General features: G+C 45.6%; 2 protein-coding genes across 2 annotated transcripts; one reads left to right on the forward strand and one right to left on the reverse strand.

Annotated features, from left to right (window-relative positions):
- The first annotated feature begins 3,099 nt into the window (after positions 1 to 3,099).
- LOC129848968 (KRR1 small subunit processome component homolog) lies at positions 3,100 to 9,534 on the forward strand. The gene is made up of 6 exons (XM_055916050.1): positions 3,100 to 3,255; positions 4,505 to 4,561; positions 5,605 to 5,775; positions 7,296 to 7,373; positions 7,778 to 7,874; positions 8,537 to 9,534. Exons 1-6 carry the CDS (start codon positions 3,115 to 3,117, stop codon positions 8,677 to 8,679), a joined length of 687 nt encoding a protein of 228 aa, XP_055772025.1. The 5' UTR covers positions 3,100 to 3,114; the 3' UTR covers positions 8,680 to 9,534.
- A 430-nt stretch (positions 9,535 to 9,964) lies between these two features.
- On the reverse strand, positions 9,965 to 15,506 carry glipr1a (GLI pathogenesis-related 1a). Its single transcript, XM_055916049.1, has 6 exons — positions 15,195 to 15,506; positions 14,352 to 14,606; positions 13,635 to 13,753; positions 11,487 to 11,581; positions 10,370 to 10,396; positions 9,965 to 10,261 (listed from the first exon to the last, which is right to left on the reverse strand). The coding sequence occupies exons 1-6, from the start codon at positions 15,384 to 15,386 to the stop codon at positions 10,107 to 10,109; spliced, it is 843 nt and encodes a 280-aa protein (XP_055772024.1). The 5' UTR covers positions 15,387 to 15,506; the 3' UTR covers positions 9,965 to 10,106.
- Between the last annotated feature and the right edge of the window lie 1,828 nt (positions 15,507 to 17,334).

A 17,334-nucleotide genomic window follows, 5' to 3' on the forward strand; every position in this document is an offset into this window, starting at 1 on the left:
ATATGCACAGGATGCACAGGGGGTATACATTTACTTGCAAGCTCTCATCTGAACAGTGTTACAACAACAAAAATATTGAATTAAAATAAGTAGAAGGAAAAATGACGACAGTATATAGCTGGAGAATTTGCAAAAAAAATCTAAAAGTAAAAGCACTTTTTCAAAGTAAGTATTTTTACTCTTGTACGGGGACATGGAGAGTATGACATGATTTTGCATTGTGCAGTAAGAAGTTTAAAGTTTTGTTAGTCTTCTGTACAGGATACACGTGGTATACAGCACAGGATACACGTGGTATACAGCACAGGATACACGTGGTATACAGCACAGGATACACGTGGTATACAGCACAGGATACACGTGGTATACAGCACAGGATACACGTGGTATACAGCACAGGATACACGTGGTATACAGCACAGGATACACGTGGTATACAGCACAGGATACACGTGGTATACAGCACAGGATACACGTGGTATACAGCGTCCAATGAAATGCTTACTTGCAGGTTCCTTCATGATAGTGCAACAACAATAATAATAAAAGATCAGAATACAAACATAATGTAAATGGCTCGGTAGAATAGAATAAACATTTTAGCGCAGCGGCCTTCAGCGGTCGTAGCAGTACTGTCAGCGGTCGTAGCAGTACTGTCAGCGGTCGTAGCGGTACTGTCAGCGGTCGTAGCAGTACTGTCAGCGGTCGTAGCAGTACTGTCAGCGGTCGTAGCAGTACTGTCAGCGGTCGTAGCAGTACTGTCAGCGGTCGTAGCGGTACTGTCAGCGGTCGTAGCGGTACTGTCAGCGGTCGTAGCGGTACTGTCAGCGGTCGTAGCGGTACTGTCAGCGGTCGTAGCGGTACTGTCAGCGGTCGTAGTAGCGGTACTGTCAGCGGTCGTAGTAGCGGTACTGTCAGCGGTCGTAGTAGCGGTACTGTCAGCGGTCGTAGTAGCGGTACTGTCAGCGGTCGTAGTAGCGGTACTGTCAGCGGTCGTAGCGGTACTGTCAGCGGTCGTAGCGGTACTGTCAGCGGTCGTAGTAGCGGTACTGTCAGCGGTCGTAGCGGTACTGTCAGCGGTCGTAGTAGCGGTACTGTCAGCGGTCGTAGCAGTACTGTCAGCGGTCGTAGCAGTACTGTCAGCGGTCGTAGCGGTACTGTCAGCGGTCGTAGCAGTACTGTCAGCGGTCGTAGCAGTACTGTCAGCGGTCGTAGCGGTACTGTCAGCGGTCGTAGCGGTACTGTCAGCGGTCGTAGCGGTACTGTCAGCGGTCGTAGCGGTACTGTCAGCGGTCGTAGCGGTACTGTCAGCGGTCGTAGCGGTACTGTCAGCGGTCGTAGCGGTACTGTCAGCGGTCGTAGCGGTACTGTCAGCGGTCGTAGCGGTACTGTCAGCGGTCGTAGCGGTACTGTCAGCGGTCGTAGTAGCGGTACTGTCAGCGGTCGTAGTAGCGGTACTGTCAGCGGTCGTAGTAGCGGTACTGTCAGCGGTCGTAGTAGCGGTACTGTCAGCGGTCGTAGTAGCGGTACTGTCAGCGGTCGTAGTAGCGGTACTGTCAGCGGTCGTAGCGGTACTGTCAGCGGTCGTAGCGGTACTGTCAGCGGTCGTAGTAGCGGTACTGTCAGCGGTCGTAGTAGCGGTACTGTCAGCGGTCGTAGTAGCGGTACTGTCAGCGGTCGTAGTAGCGGTACTGTCAGCGGTCGTAGTAGCGGTACTGTCAGCGGTCGTAGTAGCGGTACTGTCAGCGGTCGTAGTAGCGGTACTGTCAGCGGTCGTAGTAGCGGTACTGTCAGCGGTCGTAGTAGCGGTACTGTCAGCGGTCGTAGTAGCGGTACTGTCAGCGGTCGTAGTAGCGGTACTGTCAGCGGTCGTAGTAGCGGTACTGTCAGCGGTCGTAGTAGCGGTACTGTCAGCGGTCGTAGTAGCGGTACTGTCAGCGGTCGTAGTAGCGGTACTGTCAGCGGTCGTAGTAGCGGTACTGTCAGCGGTCGTAGTAGCGGTACTGTCAGCGGTCGTAGTAGCGGTACTGTCAGCGGTCGTAGTAGCGGTACTGTCAGCGGTCGTAGTAGCGGTACTGTCAGCGGTCGTAGTAGCGGTAGCGGTACTGTCAGCGGTCGTAGCGGTAGCGGTACTGTCAGCGGTCGTAGCGGTAGCGGTACTGTCAGCAGCAGTAGTACTGTCAGCAGTCGTAGTAGCAGCAGTAGTACTGTCAGCAGCAGTACTGTCAGCAGGTGTAGTAGTAGCAGTACTGTCAGCAGTAGTAGCAGTACTGTCAGCAGGTGTAGTAGTAGCAGTACTGTCAGCAGTAGTAGCAGTACTGTCAGCAGGTGTAGTAGTAGTAGTACTGTCAGTAGTCGTAGCAGTAGTACTGTCAGCAGTAGTAGCAGTACTGTCAGTAGTCGTAGCAGTACTGTCAGTAGTCGTAGCAGTAGTACTGTCAGTAGTCGTAGCAGTAGTACTGTCAGTAGTCGTAGCAGTAGTACTGTCAGCAGTAGTAGCAGTACTGTCAGTAGTCGTAGCAGTACTGTCAGTAGTCGTAGCAGTAGTACTGTCAGTAGTCGTAGCAGTAGTACTGTCAGTAGTCGTAGCAGTAGTACTGTCAGTAGTCGTAGCAGTAGTACTGTCAGTAGTCGTAGCAGTAGTAATGTCAGTAGTCGTAGCAGTAGTACTGTCAGTAGTCGTAGCAGTAGTACTGTCAGTAGTCGTAGCAGTAGTACTGTCAGTAGTCGTAGCAGTAGTACTGTCAGTAGTCGTAGCAGTAGTACTGTCAGTAGTCGTAGCAGTAGTACTGTCAGCAGTCGTAGCAGTAGTACTGTCAGCAGTCGTAGCAGTACTGTCAGCAGTCGTAGTAGCAGCAGTAGTACTGTCAGTAGCAGTACTGTCAGCAGTCGTAGCAGTACTGTCAGCAGTCGTAGCAGTAGCAGTAGTACTGTCAGCAGTAGTAGCAGTACTGTCAGCAGTCGTAGTAGCAGCAGTAGTACTGTCAGTAGCAGTACTGTCAGCAGTCGCAGTCATAGAAGTACTGCCAGTAGTCGTACTGTCAGCAGCAGCAGTAGTAGTACTGGTGGCATTAGCGGCAGTCATGGAGTGTGAGTGGATGGAGATTGCTCTCCATGGAACACATTCAACCTCCCTCTTACAGGCATTTATCTAACCTGTTTCCCCCTCAGGCGTTGGAGCTGCTCACTAATTGCTACGTCATGGTGCAGGGGAACACTGTGTCAGCCCTGGGACCCTTCAACGGCCTCAAAGAGGTGAGCGCTGATTTCCTCTATCAGGGCCATGTTCAGTAGGGTACACCATAGCCAAACATTTAGTAAGGCAATAATGCATTTTTAGGTAGTACCTCTCCATTTCGTTCCGTTTCTAAATGCTTTCTCCTTACTGAACACTACCCTGCTCTCTCCCTTAACCCCACACTGGAACCACTGAAATAAGCCTGTTGAATTCATCAGGTGCCCATTTCTGCAATAGCAACAAATAATTTATTGAATTGACTTAGGCCCACCTCTCCATAGGGAGATTAGGGCGTACACATTTTGCAATTGATGGTAATAAATCCCTTTCAGATGCATACTATCACTATTGCCTCGGAAGCTAAGCAGGGTTGGTCTTGGTCGGTCCCTGGATGGGAGACCAGATTCTGCTGGAAGTGGTGTTGAAAGGCCAGTAGGTGGCACTCTTTTCTCTGGCTTACATTTTTTCCCAATGCCCCAGGGCAGTGATGGGGGACATTGCCCTGTGTAGGGTGCAGTCTTTCGGATTGGGACATAAAACAGGTATCCTGACTCTGTGGTCACCAAAGATCCCATGGCAGTTATTGTAAGAGTAAGGGTGAACTCCGGTGTCCTGGCTAAATTCCCAATCTGGCCCTCATAACATCATGGCCACCTAATCATCCCCAGCCTCCAATTGACTCATTTCCCTCCCCCTGTTACTATTCCGCTGGTTGTTGCTGTAAATGAGAATGTGTTCTCAGTCAACTTACCTGAAGTAGGGCCTCCCGAGTGGCACAGCGGTCTACAGACCTGGGTTCGATCCCAGGCTGTGTCACAGCTGGCTGTAACCGGGCAGCGCTCAATTGGCCCAGCGTCGTCCGGGTTAGTGGAGGGGTTGGACGGCCGGGATTTCCTTTTCCCATCGCGTTCTAGCAACTCCTTGTGGCGGACCGGGCGCCTGCAAGCTGACTTCGGTCGCCAGCTGTACGGTGTTTCTTCTGACACATTGGTGCGGCTGGCTTCCGCGATTAAGCGAGCAATGTGTCAAGAAGCAGTGCGGCAGGGTCGTGTTTCAGAGAATGCATGGCTCTCGACCTTCGCCTCTCCCGAGTCCATAGGGGAGTTGCAGCGATGGGACAAGACTAACTACCAATTGGATATCACAAAAAGGGGGGGGAAAGTACATGAAACTTCCCTGGAGTGAGCAACAATTGTATTTTTTTTGTTCTCTCTCTCTCCGAGTGACTCAATTATTATCCGCTAAAACAATTTTTCCCAAATGTAGGTACGGAAAGTGGTGTTGGATACCATGAAGAACATCCACCCCATCTACAACATCAAGGTAATTGATACCTTTCTCCTCCACATCCGAGAAGGAGGAGAAAGGTGGTCTATGTGGTACTTTGTCATGGTTCGTGGTAAACTTAAAGTAACTGACACTGTTCTATGTAAGAGGATGTGGGGTTTTTGTTGACGCCACAGAGGAAGTCACCAAAAGGAACTGGAGTCCTTTAGAATAGATGACTTGAACTTACCATGATCCCAAAAGGGGAAGTTAGAAGATCCTTGACAGCTGAGAACAACATGCTCCAGACCGACTTATTCTATCCGTCATAACTTTATTTTCCAGTTTTTTATCGTGTTTGGCCAGTTGTGTTTACAAATTCCTTTATTCCGATTGGCTCTCGTACACGAGGTTGTCAACAATAGCCAAAACCTTAGCAATGCAAAACTTGTTAGTTGTCCTTGTAGCGGATGTTTTTTTTTGATGGTCAGGGAGGAAGCTGTACTTCAGCTATTTTAGGTGTTTCTAAGCAGTCAAAGAAATCTAAAATGTGAGGTGTTGCTCCTTTAATGCTGTGGCTCAAGGAATTTAAAGGGGCAATCCTTAGTTGAAACAATAACAAAACAGGTCCCCCGCCTCTCTTTTGGTAAAAGGCTGAGGGATGGGCCTTGGAGAAATGTAACCACTCAAATTTATAGACAGCTATGAATGCAAGGACTGTGGACAAGGACTAAAATGATAGTTTAAAGATTTTTTTTGAGGCTACACCGTGTTTGTTTACACTGATATTGTTTACAAACAATGTAATAAAACAAGCTTATATTTGGGGTTCTGATGAATTATACTCTTCACGAATCAATGGGTGTATGTGTGTGTATATATGTACACATGTACACACAAAAATGGATGTAGCAATTGCAGATTGCCCCTTCTAGTGAAGCAACTGGCTTGAACTACTGCATCCTTTCTGGAGCTTAGCCATGTAGTTACCAGCATGTAGTCTGACTTCAACCTCCCTCAGTTTCAATAATACAAGTTAACTCTTCCAACATGTTTCTCCCTTTTTACTCTGGCGACCGTTCAATTGGGGTCGACCGCAGACGCTCATGATCAAGCGCGAGCTGTCTAAGGACCCCGAGCTGCGGCTGCAGAGCTGGGAGAGATTCCTGCCCAATTTCCGACACAAGAACCTGACCAAGCGCAAGGAGCCTAAGAAAAAGACGACAAAGAAGGAGTACACGCCTTTCCCCCCGCAGCAGCCTGAGAGCCAGGTTAGTGGGTCAGAACCGCCTCCCCCCGCAGCAGCCTGAGAGCCAGGTTGGTGGGTCAGAACTGCCTGACACCGCAGCAGCCTGAGAGCCAGGTTAGTGGGTCAGAACCGCCTGCCCCCGCAGCAGCCTAAGAGCCAGGTTAGTGGGTCAGAACTGCCTGACACTGCAGCAGCCTGAGAGCCAGGTTAGTGGGTCAGAACTGCCTGACACCGCAGCAGCCTGAGAGCCAGGTTAGTGGGTCAGAACTGCCTGACACCGCAGCAGCCTGAGAGCCAGGTTAGTGGGTCAGAACTGCCTGACACCGCAGCAGCCTGAGAGCCAGGTTAGTGGGTCAGAACTGCCTGACACCGCAGCAGCCTGAGAGCCAGGTTAGTGGGTCAGAACTGCCTGACACCGCAGCAGCCTGAGAGCCAGGTTAGTGGGTCAGAACTGCCTGACACCGCAGCAGCCTGAGAGCCAGGTTAGTGGGTCAGAACTGCCTGACACCGCAGCAGCCTGAGAGCCAGGTTAGTGGGTCAGAACTGCCTGACACCGCAGCAGCCTGAGAGCCAGGTTAGTGGGTCAGAACTGCCTGACACCGCAGCAGCCTGAGAGCCAGGTTAGTGGGTCAGAACTGCCTGACACCGCAGCAGCCTGAGAGCCAGGTTAGTGGGTCAGAACCGCCTGACACCGCAGCAGCCTGAGAGCCAGGTTAGTGGGTCAGAACCGTCTCCCCCCGCAGCAGCCTGAGAGCCAGGTTAGTGGGTCAGAACCGTCTCCCCCCGCAGCAGCCTGAGAGCCAGGTTAGTGGGTCAGAACCGCCTCCCCCCGCAGCAGCCTGAGAGCCAGGTTAGTGGGTCAGAACCGCCTCCCCCCGCAGCAGCCTGAGAGCCAGGTTAGTGGGTCAGAACCGCCTGCCCCCGCAGCAGGCTGAGAGCCAGGTTAGTGGGTCAGAACCACCACTCAGGCATGATGATGTAGTTATTTGTATCGGTTCCTGTGTCATACAACATGCTAGCCCAGTATACAAATCTTCACGTAGATGGCACATCAAACGTAGCATGCAAAGTGCAAGCACAGTACAATAAAAATTTATATTTTTTTTAAGGTTCAGTTTCAAGATAACAACACAGGACATTGACAAGTCCTCTTCCACATACTCTAACAGGGGTGTGTAATAACTTTGGCCCCAGGCCCACATTGGGATTAGATTTTTTCCCAAACCGATTTGTAAGTCAAAAGCAATTTGTGGGCTGGGAAAAGGGCACTTATATATATTTTTTTTATATAAGTCAAGAGAACATCTTATGAATATATTTTATAACTGCCCTTTTTCCGGCCCGCAAATTGCTTATAATTTCCCAATCTTCTCTTTTACTCATCCTTGTACTATAACATACAACAGCCATAGAGCCTAACATCAACAGATGACTTGGTCTATAACTACTTGATATAACCCATCCATCACTAAACCTATCACTAGACTTGTTCACACCCATGTTCCTAGATTCACTGTTTTGTTGTGTTTCCTGGTTGTCTAGATTGACAAGGAACTTGCAACGGGAGAGTTCTTCCTTCGAGAGAGCGTTAAGAAGAGGAAGAAGATGGAAGAGATAAAGGTAACCATGGATATCACTTGACACCGCTTCACCCTGGGGTGTGGTAACCATGGATATCACTTGACACCGCTTCACCCTGGGGTGTGGTAACCATGGATATCACTTGACACCGCTTCACCCTGGGGTGTGGTAACCATGGATATTACTTTACACCGCTTCACCCAGGGGTATGGTAACCATGGATATCACTTGACACCGCTTCACCCTGGGGTGTGGTAACCATGGAAGTTACTTGACACAGCTTTGTCCTTGGGTGTCACAACCATCACTTGACTTGATAGCTATGCACCAGTTACTATTTGTATAGCATTGCATGAGAAACTAATGACCTTCAAAAGACATGTAACAGGATTTACTGTGCCAAATCCATTTGACCTATGTCTGCTTGTGTCTGTGTTTCCAAGGTGAAACAAGCCGAGGCGTCGACTAAGAGGCAAGAGGAGCGAAACAGAGCCTTTATTCCTCCTAAGGAGAAACCTGTTATGAAGAAGACTAACAAAGGTACAGTTTGAATACATTTGAATAATTATGTTGTTAACTACCTTCGTTCCACCCACTTCCTTCAAGCCATGCCAGACTGCTTCATGCCCTGCACCAGTCAGGCAACCAGGCCTTCTCCTCCCGCTCACACAACTTTTGAAACTCTTCCTGACAGTCTTGGGGCTTTTTAAAGCAGGCCTTAATAAGACTCATCTTTATCAGCTGGCCTACCCTTCCTCCTACACTTTGGTTGTTGCTTTCATGATATGGATAATGTGAATGCTTCTGTGATTATGGATAATCCTGAATGAAATCGTGAATAATAATGAGTGAGAAAGTTAGACACAAATATTATACTCCATATGAATGTAGAGGTGTTCAGAAACATTCTATTCTCATTTATAATAAAATTATTTTATGCACTTTGAAATTATTCTTCTAGAATGAAAAGCACTTTACAAATGTAAATTGTCGAATTGCTATGCTTTATCTTGGCCAGGTCGCCGTTGCAAATGAGAACTTGTTCTCAACTAGCCTACCTGGTTAAATAAAGGTTACATTAAAAAAAAAAAAAAATAACGGATTCACCTGGTTAAATGAAGCATTGCCTGAACACAGACACACACACAGCCACACCTAGCTGTTTAATATGTTATTTTTCTTTTACCATGTTTTTTTCCTAGCTCCCTCAGATGCCAAAATTAACATTGAGGCCATCAAGGCTAAGGTAAGGAAAGCCAAGACCAAGAAGCTAGGAGCCCCCTCTGTTAACCCTGCCCCGCAGACCACACCTGCCTATGACAAGAAGAAAAAGAACAAGGGCTAACCTTGGAAAAGCTTGGACAATGGACAATATTCACTATTGCAGCATTGAAACGAGATCACTGGCGTGAAGGACGTCAGGTTTGTCAGAACATGGGTTTGTCTAGATGTATTTGGGATATTAATAGAATATCCCTAATTCCACAGAGATTAATCTTCCTCATAGTTTTGATGAAATGAATATGGAATGCCTCTGTCCTCAGTAGAGGAGACCGTATACAGTAAAGGTGTCCCCCTATATGTGACACCCAATGCCTCTGAGTGTTACCTAGTTTTCCTGTGACCGAGGCCCATTCTTCAATAGTTTACCAACTGTTTGTAAGACGTGAACAGAATGGTTCACCTGGTTTATCCCGACGCCACAGATTCCTCCTCTTGTCCTAATCCTTAGAACAACTTGTACTGCTTTCAACCAACACCTGTCAATGTTAAAGTAGTGTTTACTGTAAATATTATGAAGCCTGCAAGTATAATGGCTTATGATGCAGTTAATGCATTGGAAGACTAGTAATGTTTCATAATGATGCTGACTTAAGTCTGTTAATGTATACTTATAAAAAAATAGCATGCATACTATTAAAAGCTTTTTTTATAGTCCTTATTATAAATGATTAACAAGGTATAAAGCTATATACCTGCAGGCTTTGAGAAAAGGCATTGAAAGTTTTAGTTCGTGATTAAATGACATGGTTGTCGTGTGCCGCTACAGGCGTCAAGTGTAGCAGGAATGGGCCTAGAGGACTGCTGAACAGTGAAATGTCATTGTGATGTTGAGGAGAACTGTGTGTTGGGCCGTGCTCTGTCATTTAGTGTTGCTACTTCTAAACACTCAATAAAACAAGAATATGATAATCTCTCATTCTGGATTTGTAGAATTGATTTTCCTGTTAGGCTAAATGAGATGGATTTAGACACTGCTCTTCAACCTTCATAAGCTCTTGTGTTATGAGTTCTGCTGTCAGTAGTTGGTGAGCCTGGTCACAGACTTGTTTGTGCTTTTGCCAACACCATTGCTCATTGTTAAGCAAACATGATTTTTTTTGGGGGGGAAACAGTTATTTTCAAATATTTAACTTAACTGAAACACAGATTGTCATAAATTGGAAGTGTGAGCTATTTAAGACCTATTTTTTCCTACTCTTATGCATTGTTTACTTTAGAGGGCTTGCCTTAGAGTTTGTATTAAAGACTGCTGCATAACTCCTTGAGGTCAGTAAATAAAGATTTGGTTAATTTTGGGGTAGACTTTCCCTTTAACACATTAATGGAAGCAGCAAAAGCTGCATATACGTTTTTGTAGTACACTTTATTGTACCACAATGGGAATTTGGTTTGAGGCTCTGCGGCAATTTTAAAAAGACAGGACCACATTGAGAAAGGCATCACAACAATGAGAACGTCAGCGCAGGTCAATCAATCTAAACATCTCAGCTATTCGTAAAAAAATATGCTTGGGTACAATCTGTGTACTCCAAATGCGGCGACAAAGGTGAGGAGAAGGGCCAGGGGTCTGATGGCCAATAAGGCCATGCAGCTGGGGCCGCAGGTGGCCAGGGTGGGGTCCCAGTCGGGGGTCCATCTGTAACCTGTACACAGTGAGAAAAGAAAAGGCTACCGTCGGTCACAAAGAACACATGCTGCCATTGTGGCTTAGGAAGATCATTTAAATGAAGGGTTGCGTATTCAAAACATACTTTTCTGTTCGTCTCGTTTTGGATTGTCTGTAAAGAGAGAATACAATATGGCAGCTTTGTTATGTCACAAATGGAAAATAGTATTGAACATGTATCATGCACAAGGGAAAGAGTATTGGTGTTGTTGAACATGTATCATGTACAAGGGAAAGAGTATTGGTGTTGTTGAACATGTACAAGGGAAAGAGTATTGGTGTTGAACATGTATCATGTACAAGGGAAAGAGTATTGGTGTTGAACATGTATCATGTACAAGGGAAAGAGTATTGGTGTTGAACATGTATCATGTACAAGGGAAAGAGTATTGGTGTTGTTGAACATGTATCATGTACAAGGGAAAGAGTATTGGTGTTGTTGAACATGTATCATGTACAAGGGAAAGAGTACTGGTGTTGTTGAACATGTATCATGTACAAGGGAAAGAGTATTGGTGTTGTTGAACATGTATCATGCACAAGGGAAAGAGTATTGGTGTTGTTGAACATGTATCATGTACAAGGGAAAGAGTATTGGTGTTGAACATGTATCATGTACAAGGGAAAGAGTATTGGTGTTGAACATGTATCATGTACAAGGGAAAGAGTATTGGTGTTGTTGAACATGTATCATGTACAAGGGAAAGAGTACTGGTGTTGTTGAACATGTATCATGTACAAGGGAAAGAGTATTGGTGTTGTTGAACATGTATCATGCACAAGGGAAAGAGTATTGGTGTTGTTGAACATGTATCATGTACAAGGGAAAGAGTATTGGTGTTGAACGTGTATCATGTACAAGGGAAAGAGTATTGGTGTTGTTGAACATGTATCATGTACAAGGGAAATAGTATTGGTGTTGTTGAACATGTATCATGTACAAGGGAAAGAGTATTGGTGTTGTTGAACATGTAGCATGTACAAGGGAAAGAGTATTGGTGTTGAACATGTATCATGTACAAGGGAAAGAGTATTGGTGTTGAACATGTAGCATGTACAAGGGAAAGAGTATTGGTGTTGTTGAACGTGTAGCATGTACAATTGGTGTTGTTTTGAAGGAATATGTTGAACATTCAGACCATCACAGGGTTGTCCTTCATCTTATTTTATTGGGTGTGGGAAATGGTAACTGACAGACTCACGGCAGAGCTTGGCCTGGCATTGATTGTTTCCCCCCTCACAAGAGCTGCATTCTTCCAACCCCTTCAGGTATGGTAACATCTCAACCACGTTTCCCCTGGAGAAAGAACATCCTTTTCATTTATCCAAAATGTTTCTATAATCAGAGCATCTTAGACTTTTTTTTTAAGGGAAAGTACAAGGTTGCATAATTCCAATAACCTTTCAAAAATCCCCTGGTGTTCCAAAAATGATTCATTTTGCATCATATGATGCAAAATGCATCATACCGGCTGTATTTCTGTATTTTGAAAGTTATATATCTTGAAATTGCTGACACTTTTTGGGACTATATATACAATGGACTAATGAAACAAATACCAAAATACACTGCTCAAAAAAATAAAGGGAACACTTAAACAACACAATGTAACTCCAAGTCAGTCACACTTCTGTGAAATCAAACTGTCCACGTAGGAAGCAACACTGATTGACAATAAATCTCACATGCTTTTGTGCAAATGGAATAGACAACAGGTGGAAATGATAGGCAATTAGCAAGACACCCCCAATAAAGGAGTGGTTCTGCAGGTGGTGACCACAGACCACTTCTCAGTTCCTATGCTTCCTGGCTGATGTTTTGGTCACTTTTGAATGCTGGCGGTTCTTTCACTCTAGTGGTAGCATGAGACGGAGTCTACAACCCACACAAGTGGCTCAGGTAGTGCAGCACATCCAGGATGGCACATCAATGCGAGCTGTGGCAAGAAGGTTTGCTGTGTCTGTCAGTGTAGTGTAAAGAGCATGGAGGCGCTACCAGGAGACAGGCCAGTACATCAGGAGACGTGGAGGAGGCCGTAGGAGGGCAACAACCCAGCAGCAGGACCGCTACCTCCGCCTTTGAGCAGGAGGAGCACTGCCAGAGCCCTGCAAAATGACCTCCAGCAGGCCACAAATGTGCATGTGTCTGCTCAAACGGTCAGAAACAGACTCCATGAGGGTGGTGTGAGGGCCCGACGTCCACAGGTGGGGGTTGTGCTTACAGCCCAACACCGTGCAGGACGTTTGGCATTTACCAGAGAACACCAAGATTGGCAAATTCGCCACTGGCGCCCTGTGCTCTTCACAGATGAAAGCAGGTTCACACTGAGCACATGTGACAGAGGTGACAGAGTCTGGAGACGCCGTGGAGAACGTTCTGCTGCCTGCAACATCCTCCAGCATGACCGGTTTGGTGGTGGGTCAGTCATGGTGTGGGGTGGCATTTCTTTGGGGGGCCGCACAGCCCTCCATGTGCTCGCCAGAGGTAGCCTGACTGCCATTAGGTACCGAGATGAGATCCTCAGACCCCTTGTGAGACCATATGCTGGTGCGGTTGGCCCTGGGTTCCTCCTAATGCAAGACAATGCTAGACCTCATGTGGCTGGAGTGTGTCAGCAGTTCCTGCAACAGGAAGGCATTGATGCTATGGACGACCCCGCCCGTTCCCCAGACCTGAATCCAATTGAGCACATCTGGGACATCATGTCTCGCTCCATCCACCAACGCCACGTTGCACCACAGACTGTCCAGGAGTTGGCGGATGCTTTAGTCCAGGTCTGGGAGGAGATCCCTCAGGAGACCATCCGCCACCTCATCAGGAGCATGCCCAGGCGTTGTAGGGAGGTCAAACAGGCATGTGGAGGCCACACATACTACTGAGCCTCATTTTGACTTGTTTTAAGGACATTACATCAAAGTTGGATCAGCCTGTAGTGTGGTTTTCCACTTTAATTTTGAGTGTGACTCCAAATCCAGACCTCCATGGGTGATAAATTTGATTTCCATTGATAATTTTTTTGTGATTTTGTTGTCAGCACATTCAACTATGTAAAGAAAAAAGTATTTAATAAAAATATTTCATTCATTCAGATCTAGGATGTGTTATTTTAGTGTTCCCTTTATTTTTTTGAGCAGTGTAGTTTTTGGGTGGAATTTTCCTTTATGTGTACATGAATTGTTAGATATTACTGCACTGTTGGAGCGAGGAACACAAGCATTTCGCTACACCTGCAATAACATCTGTTAAATATGTGTATGTGACCAATACAATTTGGTTTAATTTGGTATATCTGTGTATTCAGTCTGCCTTATGCTTTGTAAATGTAATATGTGTATTCAGTCTGACTTACGCTTCGGCATAGTTACAAACAAATATGGCTCCCTCTTTATCAGAAAACGAAGTCCTGTCGACACCATTTGGGCATATTTGGACGGCGCAACCAACCTTGTAGCTCGTCGCCCATACAACCTGGGAATGCAAGCAAGCATGCAGTTGGCAAAGATGATGAAATATTGAGTTCCCCCTTTATACCAATGTTTTTTTATAATAATAGGTCAAATAGTGGGTGCTTATATTTGTTCTGGTTCACACATGTACAAGTGTGCAGTGAAATAAGTGCTTTTTGCATATCCCACGGTCCCTGAGACAGATTCAGAGAGTGCGGTCAAGGTCAGGGATCAGCTGTTCTTTTTTTTTATTTTACCTTTATTTAACTAGGCAAGTCAGTTAAGAACAAAATCTTATTTTCAATGACGGCCTAGGAACAGTGGGTTAACTGCCTTGTTCAGAGGCAGCACGACATATTATTACCTTGTCAGCTCGGGGATTCAATCTTGCAACCTTTTGGTTACTAGTCCAACGCTCTAACCACTAGGCTATTGATGGCACCCCTGGTGCAATTAGGGTTAAGTGCTGTGCTCAAGGACAGATCAATAGATATTTCACCTATTTGGCTCGGGGATTTGAACTAGCAACCTTTTGGTTACTGGCCCAACGCTAAACCTGCATTGTGTCGTTGTGATGGTTTTTAGCAGTGATGCTGTAATATACAGTAGAGGACACGTACCTGTGTGTAGTGGCCACACATTTTTCCTGGTCTACACGCATTGCTTTGGTATGAGTAATCGTTCACTTCTTTGACCCATAAATCCATGGCGCGCATGACGGAGAACGTGGAGGGCGGGTATCCTGCCCAGATGTTCTCTCCCACGGAGGAGAAGACAGGGTGGACCCGTCTGACCTCTCTCAGGTAGATGTTGTGCTGGAAATCACAGTGTCTTGCCCAGGCCCTTGCAGTGATGGCCAAGCCCTCATCCCACGTCTTGAGAAAAAAAATACAACCAAATTAGTGGGTGTCTAAAAAAATGACAGTTTCTGTGATGTGAAACTGATTTACACGCCTCTATGGATCTGAGTGGCCTGTCCTTCTTTCATTCTAACATTGTTTTACAGGGCTCTACAGTGCGACCATTTTACTTGCCTATGCGACTACATATTTTGTCTGCGACCTGGAATTTTTATTTAGGAGCACCAGTGAGCCTCGAAAAATGTAGGATTCTAGCTTTATTACCTTACCTCAAATTTTTCATTGTGCACCTACATTTCTTTGTGTGCACCTACATTTTTCAACTTAGGCGCACACGTGGTTCTTGTAAAAATGGACAGTGTAGAGCCCTGTCTTATTCAACTATAGCCTACTCACAAGGCAATGTTTATATGCATTGTTGTTGCTTTAGGAAGCGTTTAAGCACTATTCACGTATTGAATATTCGTAATTGTCACTTTTCCAACTGCAAAAACAATCAAATTCCGAATTATTTCCATGGAACCAGTATTAGCTATATTATGGTATTGCTGAGTTTTGACTTGAGAATCCAGTGTTGCATGCTCTCATTGCCTCACTGCTTACCATGTAGAGCATATTTCTGGCTGGTGGATTCACAGAGGATCGGTTGTCGTTGTGTATCCTCACACAGTCGTCGATGAACTTCTTGTCAGTGATGCCAGGAAATGGGTTGTACTCTGAGGACTCGATATTAGGGACAGATGAGCCCAGGAAAATCACAACCCACAGCAATCCCTGCAGCAGTAGCTGCCCCATGCTTCAGGTACAGACGATTGAACCAGGACACAAACGTCTCACATCACATCTCCTTTCTCAGTAAAGCAGCTTGTTTCAAACAGGAACTGAGACGTCTGCATATTTTACTGCTGGATGGCGAGGAGGAAGGAAGTCGGTGTGAAATGCTGTGTACTAGTGAGTCTGTACCATGTAACGTTAGTAGTGTAATAAACTGGCAAAAGATGGAGGTAACCTACTGGGCAGAAAATGGTTGAATAAACGTTGTTTCCACGTCATTTCTGTGTTGTTATGTGTTAATAACATTTAGACTACGTTACCCAGCAGGCTATGCGGGAGGCAGATGGTTAAAGAATGCCTTGCATGGCTAAACATGGAGTTTTCTAGCTGAAGTATATGTTCATTAAAAGTAGTTAAACCTATGCACCGGTTTGTCATTATATAAGGAACAAACATAACAATTTCAACCGGAAAAAAATCCATGTGATGTCGTTGAATCAACGTGAAAAACTGATAGGATATGCAAAAAGTCAACATAAGCACATGTCATCTTTTTTTTCACCCAACTTTTAACCTAAATCGAATGGAATGGTGACATTTGTTGATTTCGAGTTGAATTGACAGCTGACAACTCAAACAAACGTAAATCAAAACTAGACGTTGAACTGATGTCTGTGGCCAGTGTGAAAGCCTTGGTGATGGTGGCATCCAACTCATAAAGGAGATTAGGGTAAATTCATGTCATTGTTGAAAGTGAGAGACAGAGAGGAAGATACAGGGAGAGACTTATCTAGAGCGATAGCTAGAGAGAGTTTCGGTCTCTCTAGGATCCTGTAAGGCTAGGAAAAAGTGTGGTATTGTGCTTAGCTTAACTTCCTTTATTCATGTGTGAACGAGAGAATTCAGCAGTTCTGTTTGAATCTACTGGAGTGTGTGTGTGCGTGTGTGTGCGTGACTTCAGCAAGGCTGTGGTTTTCTGAACTTCTATTGAGTCAGTTCTGTGAACTTCTCATCACTCTTCAGGCAGACAGTAACTCTGGGTAGCTTTGTCACAGTGTCTTACATGTCTATCAATCAATGCAACAGATAAAGTATTTTTGTTTTTTAAATAATTTCTGGAGGATTGAGTTACTTCTGAGAAGCTATATATTACATGTATCGGGCCCTACTCATAACTTAGAATAACTAGATTTCTCCCCGAGGGACTTCATTGGTTGTCAGTGTCATGACGTTGCCCTCTTTGGGTACAGCGAGCACCATCCCCCTCTCTCTGGCTGCTGCGACCTCAGGTCATAAATTCCTGGAGGAGATGATCTCCTCATGGCCACAGTATAGAGAGAGAGTGAGTTTTCATAGAGAGAACAAAGGAATTTCTTCCACCTCACAGAACTTGAGGTCCGAACAGTATTCATGTTCTGGAGAACGTATAAAAGATCGGTGAAGAATCCAGCTACGAACTGGTCCATTTGGTACAATTTTGTGAAACTCATGGGAGACAATACGGCCACATTACCATAACGCTGCTTATACAATATCCTCAGAAATGAGGCTTACATCTAATTGTTGTATAAGATGAATGAGTGAGGATGATACTGTTTGTGAAATTGTGTGATGTGATTTTGGACTGTTTAATGAAGGAAACGCCAACTCCCTTTGGAGTTTAACTAAATCAGAGGACCGCCCATGAGCACAGTTATGGTCTGGCGTCCTGGGACAGGCCCTTTTCTGCTCTTCCGAATAAAACCCCAACCCGGGTTTTCTATCACCAGACCAGCTTACCTCGATAACGAAAGGGCCAAGGTTTGAGAGGAGACCGAGCTTACCTCAATTACGAGATGGCTAAAGGTTGCAGACCAGCTTACCACGAGAGGGCCAAGGTTTGAGTAGAGACCATAAACCTAAGGTTTGAGTAGATGGCTGAATCTTTTAACCATACCACGTGGTTAAACTCTTAGACTATCGATACCGA

The sequence above is a fragment of the Salvelinus fontinalis genome, unplaced genomic scaffold (genome assembly GCF_029448725.1).
Source record: "Salvelinus fontinalis isolate EN_2023a unplaced genomic scaffold, ASM2944872v1 scaffold_1301, whole genome shotgun sequence".
NCBI lineage: Eukaryota > Metazoa > Chordata > Actinopteri > Salmoniformes > Salmonidae > Salvelinus > Salvelinus fontinalis.

Coding starts and splice junctions, on each gene's coding strand:
- LOC129848968 (XM_055916050.1), top strand. CDS start 3,115: ATGGAACACATTCAACCTCCCTCTTACAGGCATTTATCTAACCTGTTT. Junction 4,562..5,604: donor ACCCCATCTACAACATCAAG/GTAATTGATACC, acceptor GGTCGACCGCAG/ACGCTCATGATCAAGCGCGA. Junction 7,875..8,536: donor TATGAAGAAGACTAACAAAG/GTACAGTTTGAA, acceptor TTTTTTTCCTAG/CTCCCTCAGATGCCAAAATT.
- glipr1a (XM_055916049.1), bottom strand. CDS start 15,386: ATGGGGCAGCTACTGCTGCAGGGATTGCTGTGGGTTGTGATTTTCCTG. Junction 13,754..14,351: donor TGTGTGGCCACTACACACAG/GTACGTGTCCTC, acceptor TTGCATTCCCAG/GTTGTATGGGCGACGAGCTA. Junction 10,262..10,369: donor AAAACGAGACGAACAGAAAA/GTATGTTTTGAA, acceptor CACTGTGTACAG/GTTACAGATGGACCCCCGAC.